General features: G+C 36.0%; 2 protein-coding genes across 2 annotated transcripts in view; both read right to left on the reverse strand.

The window, feature by feature from the left end:
- Positions 1 to 171: 171 nt before the first annotated feature.
- Positions 172 to 14,979, reverse strand: LOC135686194 (uncharacterized). Its single transcript, XM_065202380.2, has 14 exons — positions 14,649 to 14,979; positions 13,166 to 13,205; positions 11,000 to 11,032; positions 10,666 to 10,818; positions 7,895 to 7,977; positions 7,388 to 7,517; positions 6,888 to 6,938; positions 6,417 to 6,568; positions 5,406 to 5,462; positions 4,664 to 4,751; positions 3,996 to 4,241; positions 3,368 to 3,577; positions 1,274 to 1,614; positions 172 to 313 (listed from the first exon to the last, which is right to left on the reverse strand). The coding sequence occupies exons 1-14, from the start codon at positions 14,712 to 14,714 to the stop codon at positions 245 to 247; spliced, it is 1,719 nt and encodes a 572-aa protein (XP_065058452.1). The 5' UTR covers positions 14,715 to 14,979; the 3' UTR covers positions 172 to 244.
- A 2,128-nt stretch (positions 14,980 to 17,107) lies between these two features.
- The window catches only part of LOC135686195 (V-type proton ATPase subunit S1), a 9,623-nt gene continuing 8,496 nt past the window's right edge, over positions 17,108 to 18,234 (reverse strand). The window contains exons 9-10 of the mRNA XM_065202381.2: positions 18,061 to 18,234; positions 17,108 to 17,781 (exon numbers count right to left, since the gene is read on the reverse strand). The exon at positions 18,061 to 18,234 is cut by the window's right edge and continues 49 nt beyond it. Coding sequence (XP_065058453.1) covers positions 17,575 to 17,781; positions 18,061 to 18,234 — 381 coding nt within the window. The 3' untranslated portion in view covers positions 17,108 to 17,574. The remainder of the gene's footprint in view (positions 17,782 to 18,060) is intronic.

The following is an 18,234-nucleotide window of genomic DNA, read 5'->3' on the forward strand; positions in this document are numbered from 1 at the left end:
GTTAATAGTTTCAAAAAGTCTGTAGATGAATGTACTATGACGTATTTGAAGTACAAGCTCGTAGACCCTAACTGTTTCACTAAACTTGATGCTTCCCTTCAACATGGCTTAAAATTAATTCTACAATAACTAACAACAAGCAACTCAAATTGCTGCAAAACATAAAGGTTGCAAAAAGAAAAATAAAGAGCTATACCCTATAAACTGTATATTATATAAAACATCAGTTTTTATGAAAATTTGGTCATACTTGGTCAAGTACTTCAGGGAAACTGCATGCAAGATCTTCAGCTGCTGATAAAGATGCAATACCCTAAGGAAAAAACAGATTATTTCAATAATTTAAAGACTAGGGATTCAATAGTCTGCACTACCAGGACAAAAGTATTGCAACACCCTTATCAAAATGGCATCCAAAAAATTTGAAGTTTTGTAAACTTTTAACTTTACGCTGAAATATTCCCCTCAAAAATAAGCATAATCATGCTAAACCAGAAATCAAAATTCTTTGAAATTTATTGAGGATTTCGAAAAACTTAGAGTTACAATATTAACGTGAGAAATTATACAGTTATAAGAAAAAATATCTGCAGTGGTAAATTCAAGATATTGACAAGATAAAGAGCGAGTAGTTGTGATAAAACTTCGTGTAACTGGTCTCTCGACTCGTCGCGTGTGTATATTGCCGTATCATTAGCAAAGTTACATATTTGTGATTCACGTTCTATATAGAACATATCTTTTATAAATATATTGAAAAACAAGGGTCGCATAACGGAGCCCTGAGGTACCCCTATTAAGACGCGTTTTTGTGAGCTATACGCTGATCCTAATTTGATTCTTTGAGTTCTATTTGTAAGGTAACTGTAAACTAGTTTCAATGTATCTTTTTTGAAACCAAAGGCTTCTTGTTTAGCAATTAGTAAATCATAGGGTATACAATCATATGCTTTCGACAGAACTTAAGGAATATTGTCTCCGTGGAGGCAATCGATATCTTATTGAAAAAATGTGTGTACATCACGATTCATAACCTTAACCATCTATTGAGGACTTGATTTAGATGAATTGAAAGAATACACTTAAAAAAAAATTCCAAAAAGTCAAAAATGTTACGAAAAAAATAGCACAATAAATCCATGCTGAAAAATCGAATTTAATACTTGCCCTTTTTTGGCAGTACAGAACTTGAAAATGGCTTTGAGAAAAACAAACAATTTATTATAAAAAAGCAATATGTTATAAAATGTTTGCTTTTTTCAAAGCCACTTACCCTTTTGCATTGGGATATAGGACAACTCGGATGAACTCTCTCCAAAACGCTGCTTATGCATATATTTAAAGAGGTCAATTGGTCACTGACTACGATGTCATTTTTCACAGGAAGACTTGCTTCGTTTGATACAAAATATCTTGGAATACTCAAAAGCATTGCTAAAATCTGATCCATTTCATCGGGTATTCTTTTTGCAAAACCACGCAATGCATCTGGCAGGGTAGACAATTTGTCAAAATAAACAGGAATATATTTTGAGCGATCTTGTGTGTCCATGATGTTGTGCTTGATTATATCCAAAATGAAATTGTAAGCCTTGCCTTGGGAACAGCCCGTGGCTGAAACAAGACAAAAAACGAGCTGTATAAAAGCAGATTGGAAACTGGAAATACCAATTTAACAAAGTAACTGATTCAGTCAACTAAAAAGCAGTGAAAAATATCTCTGTATGTGCAAGGAATACTTCTGGTGTAGTGATGACCATTTGTGAGGATGGTAATTCCAGGGCCTCCAATGAAGGGAGGCCGGGGGACCCTTTCCCCCCCCTACTTTCTTGCAAAACAATAGAACTTTTCACAAAATATTTTGTTATGGGTGTTAAATTTTTCCTTGTCCCCCCCCCCCCCCACTTTCCGACCTGTGTCGGAGCCCATGAAATCTAGCCGTGCTCCAGACCCCTAACTTGACAGTAGAGGGTCTGTGTAACCGAGAGCAAAATCGCGTACGGGGGTTGAATTGAATTCTTTGCATAATTATCACAGATCTGTGTCATTATGCAACAAGAGCGGTCATATTGCAAGACGGTCGTGGCGGTACGAAATAGATTATTTGCTGGGAGAAAGGTTTGAGGATGCTGCTGAGCTATTCATTGTCGAAAACTTCATTGCGACGAAAACCACCAAAACGCAGCATTAAAGGATTGTATTTACAAATTACAGCAGTGGATGGGGGTGAATCTACAGCAGGAGTCAAAGAAGATTTTATTTGGAAATCAGTCGAGTCGATTTGCATCGACTAGAGCGTTCAGTTTTTGTATGGTAGAAGACTGCTATTTACTAGTTAGAATGTAGAGGTGGATTTTGGTTCTTATGGGGTAAGATCTGGTGGTATATACGACGCCGAAAAATATGGTTGTCGGATTACATAAGAAATGACCGGGAATCGAAAAGTAAAAAAGACGCTTTGCCTTCAAGCAGCAGAAAATGACCGCTACTTATAAACACAAGTTTACAGATAGGGAAAAACGCTAAAGATTTTTGAAACATTAAACATATGTTCAGACAAGGCAACAATTTTCTAGGCGTCAAAGTCTTTCAGGCGTTAATATTAGTAAATAGAAACTTCGAATACGCACTTATTCTTTTTGCTATTTGAATGCGTGAACTGTCGCAGCAAAATACGCTCGGTTTACGCCATTGCTCACTTTTGTCATTAAGATCCCGCATATTTTACGCATAATTAATTTTCCCAAATCCTGTGGAAACGCTCGTACGCGATTTTGCTCTTGGTTACACAGACCCTCTACTTTCAAGTTAGGGGTATGGGACACAGGCTAATGAATTCGAAAGTGTGCAGTGATGCATTAATTAACTAAGTTTGAAATAATAAACTGCTACTTTTCGAGCTTTCTGGGGTTAAAGACAATGAATGCAAACCGCTGTTGAGAATAAGAACTTGGGACTTAAAATTCATAAAACTTTGGTTACGAGGAATTGTTTACGCCAAAAAATCAGTCTTAAAGACAATCGCTAACTTTGATTTTTAAAATGTTTCGCATAAAAACAATCCGAGGATACAAAATAATAACTTGAACGATAGACCATCTCGGAGTTCGCGGAGCCATGATTCAAATCGGGCGAAAGCGGCAATAAGCACAATGGCAGCCTATATTATCGAGATTTGTAAATTCTTCTGTTGATCAAACAAGGTCTATTATTAATGAACAAAATTCAATTGTCAAAATCCAAAATATTATTAACAGAACGAAATTAACAGAATAAAAAACCATAAAAGCAGTTACTAAATCCTTAGCTAGAAAGTTTTTGGTTCTGATTTCAATTAGCGATATTTCAAATGGATTAAATGTCACACCTGAAACATCTGAGCAAATAATGATGACGTAATCTGATTCCCTCTCAACGCTCTCGTAATAGGATGCAGTGTTCATGTGTGCCATGAGATTTGTCTCCAGCAAGTCAAGTCTCACATTGAACCCGTTTGCATTGAGAAAGCTTGCAAATATCAGCACTAACTCTTTCAAATATTCACAACCAGCTCCATGAAGAAGCATTACTGATATGGCTAAACAAATAAAAATTTCCATTAACAAATGCTGCTTTGAAAGTCTAAGCCAAAGACTCTTTCAGCTCATGCAGACAGAAAAATGATCGCAAAAACAGGGAAGAAGTTTCATGTTTTAAAACCATTATCAGGGACAAGTTGGATAAATTTTCCACTTGATTTCAGCGCTCTTTTCAATTTCGAACTTATCTACAGATTTAATGCGTTTCGTGCGTGGTTTTGCACCTTACCTCACATGTAACAAGTTGCCCAACGCCTTAAGATCCTTAAAATTTTGTCATAGAGGGTAGGGCCCTAGAGTTATCTCCAACTATATATATATATAAATCAGTGAAAGATTGAATGGAATTTGAACCTCTAGTCGTCCAAAGAAAACAGAGTCCACATCAATTCTATCGATTGAAACTTTCGTAAATACCTTTTTCGCCGGCATCTTTACCCAACTGCATTTGTTCTGCATCATGTAATGCTAACATTGGATGTTTTTTAGCTGCCTTAAACCCGCGAAAAGTTCTTCTTCGCCTTTGACGACCAATCAAAGCCATAACAATAATTACCAACACAAGTAAGGAAATTGATAAATATAATATCAAATTCTGATTGGCAGAAAAAAAGCTTTTTTCAGGCTTCCGAGATAACTTTATTGATGCCAGCTGTTTTTTTCCTACAAAAAAGATTGATGTTTACTTAGCGGAATTAATTGAATGGAAATTACAAATCATAAAGACAAGAATTTTAGAAATTTCACCATATATTTCAAAAGAGCGATATGAAATACCTATAAATGTACAAAATCAGTTGAAATTGTTACAAATTGGCGGAGATATGGCCACACAAACACAAGCTCTTTCCGCAACGAACCTCGGTAATTTAGTCTTTGTTCAAAACTTTTGAACAAGGCCAGAATAACAGTAATCCGTTAGAAAAGTTGAAATCTTTCTCACCACACAATTTACTGATTTTGCATACCTGAGAGGAATTTTGTGCTGTTCTTCAGATTACGATGTAAAGCGTAAGAAATTCTAAAAATAGATTTTTAATGACGACCCACTTTGGTACTCTTTTGAAAGACATTTTAAACGCTACCTGGTTCTTTGAGTGCCAAGCAGTCAAAACTGATATTACTTCCCGCTGAAATTTTCCAGCTGGAATCCTGTTTCAAGACCATGTGCAACTAAAAAGACAATCCAAATGGTCAAAGATGGTGCAGAAACGCAGGATCATAGCAATCAAACCAAATATCAAATACTTTATATAGGCTTACGTATATTTTGACGCCACAGACAGGTGTAGTATTGAAAATTAGACAGCATCGTTGGAAAAAGGTAAAGGGCAGAAATAGAATAAAATTTAGCGGTCGCACATTAAAACTACTCAGATGTTTTAGGAGGCCTCGTTCATCATACATACTTGTCACAGCGGAGTAATTATAGTCAAATCTACAATGTTTTTCGACATCAAATGAAATTTTTGTTTTGCAGTTATTCAAATGAGGGTTGGTAATTCTTTTTTGCAATTTAACGAGTACTTTGAAATAAAAATAACGCAATTATGCCGGCTGTGGGTTTCCAGCCGGTATGTTTTCTCAATTTTTCCCTTATTTGCTTTCAAGCGTTGACAAAATTTCCTTTACTTCTAAAGCTGAATCCAGTTACTAACCAGGCTCATATTCTTTATCTAGATTTTGCAGCTGAAATTCAATACATGTGACGCAGGTGCTTGCTTTAGAAGTATCAATATCTGTTGATTTTGTGCATGTTTCACTCGCTTTTCAAACAATGTAACAATATACAGCTGTAAATAAAATTGTCAGCTTTATCAAGCTTACTTGCACAAAATAATTGCATCCAATTCGAAGATCCTCCAATAACACAGTGGAAGCATCCTGCCAAAATGTACAATAATTTACTGACATTCAGTTAACAATAGCATACAAAATATTTCAAAAAACGGTATTAATTTGTGGTGGACCATGTAAAGAAATCGTCATTGAAGATTGCCTGATCTCATGCATGGCATTTGCCGTTGCTAAAACCATTTGATGTGGCAAAGACAAATTTTGAGGAAAAAGGCCATTTTCTGAAGTATTGAATATGGAGCGATGTTTTGTATTTGTATTTTTTTTGTATTTGTTTCTACCTAGCATCCGAAGGTAGTTTTTAGGACACAGAGAAGCTTATGCTTATCGAGCAGTGCCCTGGTCTATCCTCTCGATGTGACCACATCTCGTGATTCCTACGCCTGGAATTACAGAGAGCTGGCGACTCTCTCCACTCTGGGTGAAATTTTGGTCATGCCAGGGACTCGAACCACGGACCCTTGGGTCTGTAGTCAGCGCCTCCAACAACTGAGCCATCCACGTTTTAAATATCCTTTGCTTTCTATAGATAATATAGACAATATCTTTATAAAATACACTTCGTAGTTTGACCCTGGCTATTGCTACAGTATAGACAACAGCGTTATTTGTGGTATAAAGATTCTGTCCACAATGAGGCTATCCACAACGAGGGTATCAACAAAAATACTATCCGCAACGAGGCTATCTACAACGAGGCTATCCACAATGAGATTGCATCATAATAGTTATGGATGCTTTTGCAACCGACTGTGGCCAAAATTATGCTAGCTGTGAAACAATTTCCTCACCTCTTCCACCAGTATCAAATATAATTTCATTTGAAATGTTTAATCTGCCTCAAGACTTTGACAAGATTCTAACAAGAACTGAACATTTCTGCATCTTGTAAAAGCAACAGAAATGTGCTAAAAACGAAATTTTGTGAAGCATATAAGAAGAATTTGAAATGATGGAAAATGTCAAAAATAAATAACGTACTTTTTCCAAATTAATATCTTTGATATGCTGCGAGCAAGACGAATGAACTTCAGCAAATATTTCATCAAAAGCACAAGTTGGCGAATTCCAAGAAACAATTGCGTTGCCACTCGCGTTGCAGCTCTGCACCAATGCCAAATTTTCAATATAAGCTGCAAAAGAGCAAAAGTTTTGATTGAACAATAAAGTTAAAAACGAATCTTGAATCTGTGATAACTTATTGCAATTCAGTTAGTACTGATAAACTTGAATTTTTAGATAATTGGATAAAATTTTGACTGAGGAATTCTTTAGAGAATTACATTAAGAGGCCATAGAACTGAGGAAAGGATTAAAATCTTTAGAGAAATCATTGTAAATAGATTTTACAATTAAAAACGAATCAAAGATGGAACGATTTTGCACATGAAATAAGTAAATTAAAAAAATGTATCTTCAGATTGTTAGGAAATATTTTACAAAGATTCGAACCACATGAGAAAGGGACAGCAGCATCTATATCCTCGAAGTAGTTGCATATATCTAATGAAAATGAGAGAATAAAATATATCAGTGAAAAGAAACAAATTTCCCATGATATTATTGCCAGCAGAGAAGAATTTTGTATAAGAAATGATTTGTTATTTCAATGATTGTACCAAAATGGATGGAAAAGTTTTGAATCTTTTCTTTTATACTTTCGGATGCTTAAAAGAAATACAAAGCAAGGTATTTGATCTAGAAAAAGTAGCACCCACTTATAATAGAAAAAATTTAAACAAAATAAATTCAGAAAGCAATATTTCTTCCTTAAACTGAAAAGTAAAAACATCTAAATCTTGACTCTTGACAAAAAGTTTGAATCCAAATTGAAAATACACCAGTAAAGAAAGACTAGATGACCTTGCATCCTTCACTATTGTGAGTGACATGTATTTGAGTAGCTTTGTTGTAGCTTAAAATTTTAAATTATAAAAAAAAGAAATACTAACCCGGTGATGTAATCAAGCTTTCAATACTGTTTTTCATTCCGCGGCTCCTTTTGGGCAAACTTGTGACAACAGCGAAATAGCATCGATCAAACCCTATACTCTTAAAGGTGAAATTTCTATAGAATGCCTCCTGAAATAACAAAATGATACTGAAAGTTTACCAGTGAATTAATTCAATTCAAGTATGTTTAATAAAAAGGCTGCTCGTTCACAAATAATAGATCAGAATTATCTGCTTGCCTGGACATCGAAACTCTCTGCATTGTCCATTGGTTTAGGATAAATATCCTTTATATTCAGAATCATATATGCTAAAGCTTAGCCCTTGAGTTCCAAAAAAGAAGCTAGTTTGCACTTTACTTTGATAGCACTAATTAATTAAACATGAAAAAGCTAATTATTCCAAACAAAATATAGCGTCCGCAAATCTGATTCTTACGGAAATTTATGTTCTTCACTCCTACTACTTCTCATGAGTATCCTTCTAAAGAATCGCAATTTACAAACCTTTCCACTGACTTGATGGCAACGTTCCATACTATGGTGACTGTCACTGAGAATGACGTCATAGCCCCATAATGTGCTTTCACCTGAAAGAATAAGAAATGCATGTAAGGAACAAAAATAACTCGAACAATAAGCGCGGTCGGCCTACGTGACTGACATAAAGAAAGACAGGAGATGGAATTGTTTGTTTGTACATCGGGACTCTTTTCGAATGGTGAGATAAACGAATCATGTAAAGAAAAGGAGGTAAATAGAAAGTTTGGTAAGCTAACGCTATGGACAGTCCAAATAGCTCAAAAAACAATTTTTCATATTCTATTCTAGATAACCAAAAATCCCCAGCACAAAAAATATGATGACGCATATGCAAGATGATGTCAATAAAGAGTTCAGGGGCGTCGTGGCCGGGGGCTGGATTAAATAAGAAGTGAAACGAATCTTTTAGCGACATAAATTACTTGGACTAAAAAGTACCTACCGGAATTTCGAAAGGCAATTCACTTTTTTAAAGAAAATACTAGATTTCCACAAAAACAAAATGATTTCTCAGGATTTACCAATTTCTACCATAGAGTCATTTCCTGCTCGGATTTCGTCAGTTAAAATCCAAATCTTCCAGGGCCAAATTTGGTTCCGGAGATTTGCAATATTTGTCATAAATTGTATCTTTATTTGATATTGAAGACCGGAACAGTGGCAATTTTGTGCCTATCACCAAGTTTGAAAATTTTGTCCCAGATTTGAAAATTTATGCAGTTATGTCAGCCTCATGTTTCTTCATAAGGTAAAACAAGGAAGAAGTCGATCAATACCATCGCTTTCTGTCAGTGGATATTCAATTTAAGAATACAATTTTGCTATCAAAATTTGCTCCAAAAAATGCACTTTCAGGCGAACTTGGAGCATTAAAATTATAAAATTTTTTTTCCATCGGCGGCAACCATGGTGCCGTCTCAGGTAGTAACTTTATTCTACCCTTGTCCTAATCTACTGATCTATAAGGTTGCAAGATGTCAGGAACTTTCACACAAGAAACAGAGACAAGATAAATGTGCAAATATCTTTCCAGCTAAGGCAAAGGTTATATACTTCTCTCTCCCCCCCCCTTACACTTACATGAAATACTTTTATTTGATTAACATAATTCACAAAAATTCTGTCGGAAAACTTTTCTTTCTGGCCCCCTCTAGAATTCATTTGCCACTACGCCCCTGAAAGAGTTCTGTGCAAAAGCATTCAAAATTAGAAAGTTGTTTAAGCCTTGTTGTTTGAAGAAGCATAATGGGTTAACGCAAAAAAGCCAAACAATTATAGAGTTTCAATGTGAGATTCAAACCTGAAGGCTCGGCCTAAATAAGGGAGCAAAGGTACTTTATTATCCTCGTGTTTCTTCATAGTTCTTACGGCAAAATTTTACTTTTGTATGCTACAGCTGGCCATCACTACGATGGGGGTGGGGTGTGACACACCCATTGGAAAAAATTACATCTTAAAAATGAGGAGTTTTTTTCATGTACAGGTGTTTAGTCAGCATACTTTCAGACTTGTCGGCAAATAAAGGATGCTTCACCCATTTTGTCGGCAAATGTGGTCTGAACCGATCATCATCGAAATCGACATGGAGCCGATCATGACTAGTGACCGCCTTGAATGCAACAAAGAATGGCCACCCGATTGACTAATCTATAATTTGCGTTGCATTCCTTCCCATTCAGTACACTGTTATAAAGGAAATATACTACAGTCTGACAATCATTGGGGTCCAATAATTGGGGTCCGGTTTCAATAGGCCTGAATACAATGTTTTGTTTTACATGTAACAAGAACATGTTGACAATGATATGTTGAACAACTTTGATACGATAACTTTGAGACAAAATGCAGTGCATCTGAACAACTGGGCGAAATGAAAAGAGTATTGAGACAGGCAGGGCCGTCGCCAGTAACGGCGACACGTCCCCCCCCCCCAGTTCTCGGCAGGATCAATTTTGAATTTCGTCTAAATCCGATGAAAAAATGTTGGGGGAGGGGTAATATTGTGGCAACGTACCTTTTTTGATGTCATCCTTTGATTTTCAAACTGCTTTTACATAGCCAACAGTTAGTTATGGGCATTCCTTTCAGGTAAAATTGGCTTTCCTTGTTTGTGAAAGCGCGTTTTCTAGTGCTAAAAGGGCGTGGCCAAATACTTTTGTTTTGATTTGCCGACGGTATAACAGATTTGCCGACGGTAGACCAGATATGCCGATGGTAAACCAGATTTGCCGACAAAATATTTTCCAGGGGGGCCCTACGGGCCTGGAGACAGGAACACCAACATAAGCTTGTCTTAAGTCTTGACCCAACTAAGCAGCCATTGAAATATTTTCTGGCCTAACCAAGAAGATTAATGAAGGATGTTAGCCACATGTTTCTATCCATTTGAAACATTTGAAACAACTAAGCATTTGAAACTAGCTCGAGGAATCTTTTGAGCCGTGTCAGCAGCAAAAAGACATAGTATTAGTGTGGAACTTTGATTTTTTATGTTTTCATTGACGCTCCTCATGATGCAAATATGATTTAAACTTTGCTTCTGCAAAGAAGGCATAAGTAGCAAAAACTTTGGCTAAACGAATCTTATAATCATTTTTTCCGTTACTGGAAGCATTAAAAAGGTTGCGATCCTAGTACAAAAAGGCAACTAAAAAGCTCTCGGAAATCGAAGCATTTGAAATTAAGGCCGTCAACTAAGCAAGTATAAAAGAGAAGAGTTCCTGAAATAGACTTACCATATTCGGGTTTATCCCAGCTGATTACCAAGTCGAGGAGCTGGGAATTTTGGTGAAATATGAAGGAATGTCGTAAATCTCGTGGAGGACTAGGAAAGGATTTACATCTTTTCTTGTATGCGTTGAAATGGAGAGCAGCACGGCAAGTGTGTACTGAAACAAAATCCATCGATGATATCTTAGTTGTTTCATTAAAAAAAGGAAATATATTTGAATATAGCCATAGAATATAGGGTATTTGGATAAAATCAGTAATTGATGATTTCAATACAAAGAAGTCAACTGAAATTGAAAGCAAAATAAAGAAACACAAAAAAACTTGAAGGCTGCAAACCTTGAGGAACTTTGAACAAAGGCCTGCCGCATTCTAAAAGGAAGATAATTACATGCTTAAATCAAAATTCAAGAGAATACTTTAAACACCCCTAAATGGAAATCTTCTAAAATATAATGAAGATTACTGTCTGATACCGTAAATCCTCGAATTGGCATATCCCTCGAAAAAGCCCTCCCCCTCGAATAAGACCCTACACTAGAACTACAAATTGTCAATAAGCCCCCCTCTCAAAAAAGCCCCCAGTGCTACCGTAAATTCTCGAATTGGACGCCTCCATTTGATGATTTTTGCCATCTGAGATTGTCTATGGTGTTTTATTGAATTACCACAACAAATCCATACTTTTGGTAAAAATTAGGTAAATGCTCATAAGGAAATTCATACTAAAATAAACGAGGTCTTTTAATAATATCTTCTTAACGTCCGCAATAATTTTATAAGCCCCCCCTCCTCGTATAAGCCCCCCCCAAATAAGTCCCTAATCAAAAATATCAAAAATAAATAAGCCCCCAGGGGGCTAATTCGAGGATTTACGGTAATCACAGTAGGCGTGAAACTCTGAGTAGCAACTGAAAACCTTCCTGTTCCGTACGGCGAACAGTTTATAAAACAATGAGCAATTTAACCGGGTGGTTGCAGGAAATTTTTTTCTGGATAAAGTTCTGCAGAGAACTTTTTTAATTTGTAAGAAGAACCTTTGTTTTTAATATTCGTCAGAGGAAAACACATGATGATAAAAGCAATATATGTTATGTTAATGCCTTTTAAAGGCGGAAATGTTTATTTTCTTTTTTCCATTTTTTTACAAAAAAAATGGTTTCCCTGCCTTAGAGCCCCTGACATTGTCTTTGAAAAGTTTTTTTTGACAAAGATTTCCAGTATTTTATCTGGCTTAAGAATCCTCATTATGACTTGCAAAATTCTGGAAAATTCTTGAAAAATCTTACTATTTTGACCCGCCCAGGGGCTTTACTGTAAATTGCATATCACAGTGATTTTCACAGGTTAAAAACATTCCCTCTTATGATTTTCGTAATCGACCTTGTCACAGGGGTCTGACTAATATCTCCAAAAATTGTTAAAAACTTCCATAAATAAAAGAACGTCATATCAGGATCAATCTTGAATTCTATTTATTCTATACCTGCCTCCATCACCCAAAGAAAACAGCTACCTCAATTTAATTTGCATTTGTGCTAATTACCTGCATTTTAGTTTTATTTTCTGACAGCAAATGTTCTCACAAGTTAGAATGTTAGTATTATGGCTAAGCCTGGATTCGAAATAAATTTGGGCACTTTTAGCAAAAACGAAACTGTTAACTTATATTAGGCCACCAGCACGTGAACTCATACATGGTTTTAATGAATCAATGCTAGCAAAAAGAGATGTAATCAGTAGCGTCGATAGGGAGGCTCTGCCGGTACCCCATGGATCTGTGCTCAAAGCTAAGGTGTTTTTCTCTTTTTTTAAGATAATGCATCATTCAGGTGAGGCTTTCTTCAGCAAAAGCCCCAAAAGGCCTGAAATTAAATGTTTAAGTATTTGAAAGTAAATCTTATCTGTTTATGTTTAAAACATCTTTTTGACTATCTTGGACTTAAGCTACCGAAGTGGGTCCGTCAAAACGACAAAGAATGATGGCTGTGCTGAGGTATTGAAAGTGATTTTGCTAAAAAGATTCACTTAGTGATGTTATCGACACTTTTACCTTAAAAAGCTCGTAAAGTGGTACTGTCAAGGTTTTGAATATTAATGGATAACAGTTCGAAGCAAATATATCAGGGATAAAGGGGCTGAGAAGTTGCCTCAGTTTCACTACGAAGCTAATTTTTTTGTCTTAATATGTAATACCACATTCATACCTATTTTGTATAAATAGGACCCCAGTCTGAAGGCTCGTGTGAAAGATTTCGAAGAGATAAACATTTTGAACACGCCGTATAAAGCCCGTGTTAGCCTTCCAGGAACGAAAACAGGGGGTGACCCAAACAATCTTTGCGTCTTCGGTGCAAATTAGGGGCCCATCCAGGCTTTTGTCCCGGGGCCTGTCCCGCGCCTAGCGGTGGCCCTAGATATCGTACCGCCGTTAGGAATCAAGGATTATATCCCGGATTCCCCCTCTCCCTCCCCCTTTAGCAGAATCAAAACATTTTACTGTACCGTCGGTTTTCCATATATCTTCTTCAACCGTTCTATTATTCTACAAAACAAAATAGAAATATTATGAGCATCTAAGCATTCGAATAATCTTAAAACTTCCTCACACCAAAACTGCTTACATCAGTCATTTCGTTACCAACACGTCAAAAACTTGAAAAATTTGCTAAATGATAACTCTTTTGGTGTTCAAGTAATTTAACAAGAACACAGAAACATAAAATTCATAACTCCTAATGTTCATGAAGATCTCAAATTTGCTAACGGACTTCAGACATGCCTTAAAAACAATTTTTAAGGCTTTTTAAAAAAACTCGTACGACAGCGAGGGACTTGATTTGTCTTCAAACAGGAACTGACTTCGACAGTACACTGTTAATTCGATGTCCTCTTATCGAGACGCGGCAAGATCAATATTCAATATAAATATTCGTTAATAATAATGGAAACATTTTGGAAACATTTCATTTTCAATTCAACTTAAACTACAATTACAAATCTCACTATTACGAGGTAATTTGCAATTGGCTTGCCTGGTTTTACAAGAAAATACTATAACAATCGTAAGTGAAAGGAAAAACTGAGAAAAATAAAACAACCAAAATAAAAACGGATGTAATTCCGGATTTGTCCATGGTTTATTTTTGCAACAAAATATGTAGAACGTAGTACGGATGGCAATGTTCGAAAGTTTAGAGATGAGATACCGTTTTTGTTGTTGATCGATGGAGAGAGAGTCACACATAATAATAATAATAATAATAATAATAATAATAATAATAATAATAATAATAATAATAATAATAATAATAATAATAATAATAATAATAATAATAATGAATGGTGCAGAGTTTGATCTCAGATGTTTACTGTTTTCTTTTAATGATATGTCAATATATGCTGTTTTGTTATGATCTGTTATATAATTAAAAGCCAGCTTCACAAGGTGCCATTTTCGTCTCTCTTTCATAGGTAACCAGCCTAATGATATGATATCCTATTCTTTAACGTAACGGCCTAAAACAAAACTTGCAGCTGCATTCTCCACCTTTTGTAGTCGTTTTTGTAGTTTTAATGAAAGAGGATAAAATACGACATCGGTATAATCCATTTTGGATAATATTAGCAACTCAGCAACTTGCTTTTTCAGTTTTAGTGTCATGATATTTTTTAATTATTTTACTATGGCAAGAGCTCCAAAACAGGATGATGTTATCTTGTTTATTTGCTCTTCCCACAAAAGATGCTGGTCTAAGATAACACCTAGTAATTTTGCTGACTTTTCATGTTATGTTAATAAAGACTTGGCACTATTAGTCTAATAATCAAACATCAAATTAAAATTGTAATATCAAGATACTTCGATAAAGCTTGAGTCGACGTGTAGTAACGAGTAGTGTACGGGCAATTGTGTGGGTTTCTAGATATTTGCTATAGAGGAAAATCAATAGCATATACCACTACAGGTTTATCAACTTCTACAAACCTTGCTAGCATCAGGTAAAACAAACTTTAAACAGAAATTCAGTGTAAATACCACAGCCAACTTCATTAATGCAAAAAAATAACACAGCCAGCTTCATGAATGCGATCAGGTTGTTGAAGTGACATTAGGAAACGATTTCTACAAGATTTTCCGCGCCACGAAGCCTGAATACACTGTGACGCAGATGGGTGCTGCTAAACAGCGGAACAAAATAGTTTCTAGGCAACAACAGTTCGTGAACAAACATACCAGTTATCGTTTTGTCACTGAAATACAAAGTAATATAGTACTTAGACAAAATGCATTTCTTTTGTGCTGTCAGGCAATGCGGAGCGTTGAAAAAAGTGGGAGGGGGTAGAAAAAATGGGGAGGGGGGCTAAAACCAAATAAAAAAGCTTTACTGGTAGTTGTTTGCTATTAAGCATTTTTGCAAAACGTATTAAGCATTAGTGAAATGTTTAGCAGCTTTGCCAGGGCTTTATGGGGTGTTAAGAACAGTGATAGGATATCACCTTTGTACCAGATCCCTGAGTGCTTCGTTCCAGTTTTTGTTAACAACACATCGGCATTTGATTAAAACAGCTTTTGAACACCAATTCAAATTCTTGCTACACCCTGCGTTTCAGTACAATCAAATTCTAAGCATTTACTAAATTGAGCTTGACTGCAATCCTTCTTCATTGTCTATTCAAGGAAAAATAAATGAAAGGTAGGATAAAACAAAATCTATAGATAAAACAAATAATCTTTTTATCAGAAGCTAATAAGTGTTGTTTCTGCCCGACATTCCTCAGCTTCAGCTAATATTCACACAACTCGAAACAGCCAATGCAGAGGTCAGTCTGAAAAACGTATGAGCAACCCCCCAACCCAAACATGTCAGATCAAATAAAAACTGATCGGCATCTCATTTTCTATAAAATCCAAAATGCAATCCTAATCAACACCAGTCCTTTCAAAGAACGTTTCAAATACGAGGAGCTTTTGAAATCCGATGGCTTTTCGTAAATTGATTTTAAAACTCAAGTAAATCGAATTTCCTCATAATTCCTAAAAGAAAAGTAAAGATTGAAAGTTGATATCAAACAAACCAAGCTCCGTTACCTTTCCGCAAATAAAAGATATGTTTAATAAATATGAAAAGACTGTCAAAATGAAACTCAAGCGAAATACTTGCGGCGCAAAGTCGATAAAATGTTGAAAACGAGAGCACCACAACGCGCTAAGAACAAACGATAGCAGCCACAAATAAAAGGTGGTCAACTCAATTTTTTGGAAAAGGGGACATGTTTATCCTCCCTAGCTAGCGATGTTCTTGCTTAGGTACCATAACAATGTTTATCCACAGTATACATATGTAGATAAAAATTTAATTTAAATTCAGTTCTTGGACCGCGACGCGACAAGAACAAACGCCAACAATCACAAATAAAAGATAATCCACTCAATTTTTTGGAAAAGGGTACGTGGCCATCCTCCCCAGCTATCATCAACAATATTATTCACAGTATACATAGATAAAAATTGAATTTAAATTCAATTCTTGTCATTAAACATAAATTCCAAAAACATTAAATTTTCATATTAGAACACCCTTAACCTTACAACATATTTTCTTTTAAATCCGAAAATATTGACAATGCTGTAAGCTAAAGGATTTGTGAAACCTACTGTTAACCTATGTTTTTATAATCACGTATTTTATTTATAAAACAGGCAAGTTCGGTATTATTTCTCAGTTTTTCTAATTTTTGCTGTTTCTAATCTAGCTAATAAAACGATAAATCGTAAAAAATGAACATAACCGCACTGTCTTATTATTCCTTGATAGAAAAATAGTATTTGTTACAACCAAGCATCTGAAGGTTGTTTTCAGTCACGTCACCGAGAACCTGCGCTTATGAAGCAGTGCCGGGGCGGTCCTTCCTCTCGATGTGACCACACCTCGTGATTCCTACACATGGAGTAACAGACAGCTGGCAACTACGCTCAAAATGAGTATTTCGTCATGTCAGGGACTCGAACCACATCCCTCGAATCTCTAGTCAACCAACTCTAATCAAACAATCTGCCGTAAAAAGTAGAGGGCTTGGGGAGGTTTGCAGTCCTCAATCGAAGTGATGGCTAGGTTGGTGATGACGTCAAAAAATATTTTTCTAACTTTTTTTACTAAATAATCTGAAAGAGCCCTACCAAATAACTCTAGATACACAGAAGCGGCTGAAAGAAAATTATGTTTTCTGTGATAGTTGAACTTTCAGAACAGCTATTTTTCCAATCAGTTCAAGGACTCTTTTCCAAGGTTAAGCTTGTATGGAAAGTGTAACTTGTCGAGTTCTATACGATAAGCAACAGAAAATGAAAGATATAACATCGGTTTAGGGCCGTCGAAATCAACACAAATCACCTTGAAAATATCAATGAGTAAACGAGAAGCATGTAAAACAGGAACACACTGATGACGACTAACGATACCATTATACGTAATCAAATACATTCAAAGAAACATCAAAAAATCAACTTCAGATGCTGCCCTTCTACAAACAATGGGCAGGCTACATAATAAAAAGGATCTTGAAAATTAGATGCTCCTTTTTATTCCATCCAATCAATGATTTGGAAGCAGGGCTTTTCTACCTTAAAGAACTGGAAATTTTCGTGCTGGAAATCGTATAGGATAAGCAGAAAATATCACTGGTACATTGGAGCCTCCCAGAGCGTGACCGTATATTCCAGTTGCATAGATTTGCTAGATGGGAGACGGAAGACTGTCCACTTCCACATTCAGTCGCTATTCAGAAAACAAATTCAAGACCAGCCTTACCAAAATTAGACGAAAGTAAATAAATATTCAACAATAATTGTAAGACGGCAATTTAAGTATAAAAGGGAATCTACCAAAATCAATTTCTTAGGTGTTAGTGATTCATTCATGCGGAACTTGAATAGTTGGCCCCTTCGGGTCATCAAAACGATCCATTGTTGATATTCCCATCATGGCAAATATTCCACCGAAGACGATGCTAATAAGAAGGGCTGTGACGAATAAGCCTGTAAGAATCGGAATGGTAAAGAAATCCACACAGTCGTAGGCATTGGCGAACGGCTGACCCTTTGTTCCAAATGGCTGAACCTGAAAACAACAAAGCACAAGAGTTGCTTACCAAAATGAAGGAAAAAACCTCATGAGAAAAAAGGGCAATCCAAGAACCTTAGCCCCAAAACCATCATGGTTTTGGTGGACATTTTATGATATGATTTCTATCTATAAGAAAATATAGATTTTTCAAAACAATTCTGGAGGTAAATGGTGTTACAAGGAATATTGAGAAGCATTGCAATTATGGTGTAATGAGCTCAACACGGCACAAAAGGTGATTGAAAATAAAAAATACGAGGAAGATGAGCTGACCTGGAAACGTCCAAAAGTGACAGTAGATGTGTCATTGATGCTTTTGAGCTGAAGACTGCCACAGGTGTATGCCGCAGATTTTGGGGCAGTAACTGTGGTAGGGCAACCGGGATAATCGAATTTGACACCTGTTTCCTCGGTTCCTTTACCAAGTGTACCACTGTATGTGACGTC

The sequence above is a fragment of the Rhopilema esculentum genome, chromosome 6, assembly GCF_057945365.1.
Source record: "Rhopilema esculentum isolate cy_ngs chromosome 6, ASM5794536v1, whole genome shotgun sequence".
NCBI classification, from domain to species: domain Eukaryota; kingdom Metazoa; phylum Cnidaria; class Scyphozoa; order Rhizostomeae; family Rhizostomatidae; genus Rhopilema; species Rhopilema esculentum.

Bases quoted from the DNA above. Each gene is read 5' to 3' on its own strand.
- LOC135686194 (XM_065202380.2), bottom strand. From the start codon at position 14,714: ATGAAGTTGGCTGTGGTATTTACACTGAATTTCTGTTTAAAGTTTGTT. The intron at 10,819-10,999 runs GTTTGCAGCCTT...ATTTTGTTTCAG, and splicing joins TTTGTTCAAAGTTCCTCAAG to TACACACTTGCCGTGCTGCT. The intron at 4,752-5,405 runs GTAAGCTTGATA...TTGTCTTTTTAG, and splicing joins GATGCAATTATTTTGTGCAA to TTGCACATGGTCTTGAAACA.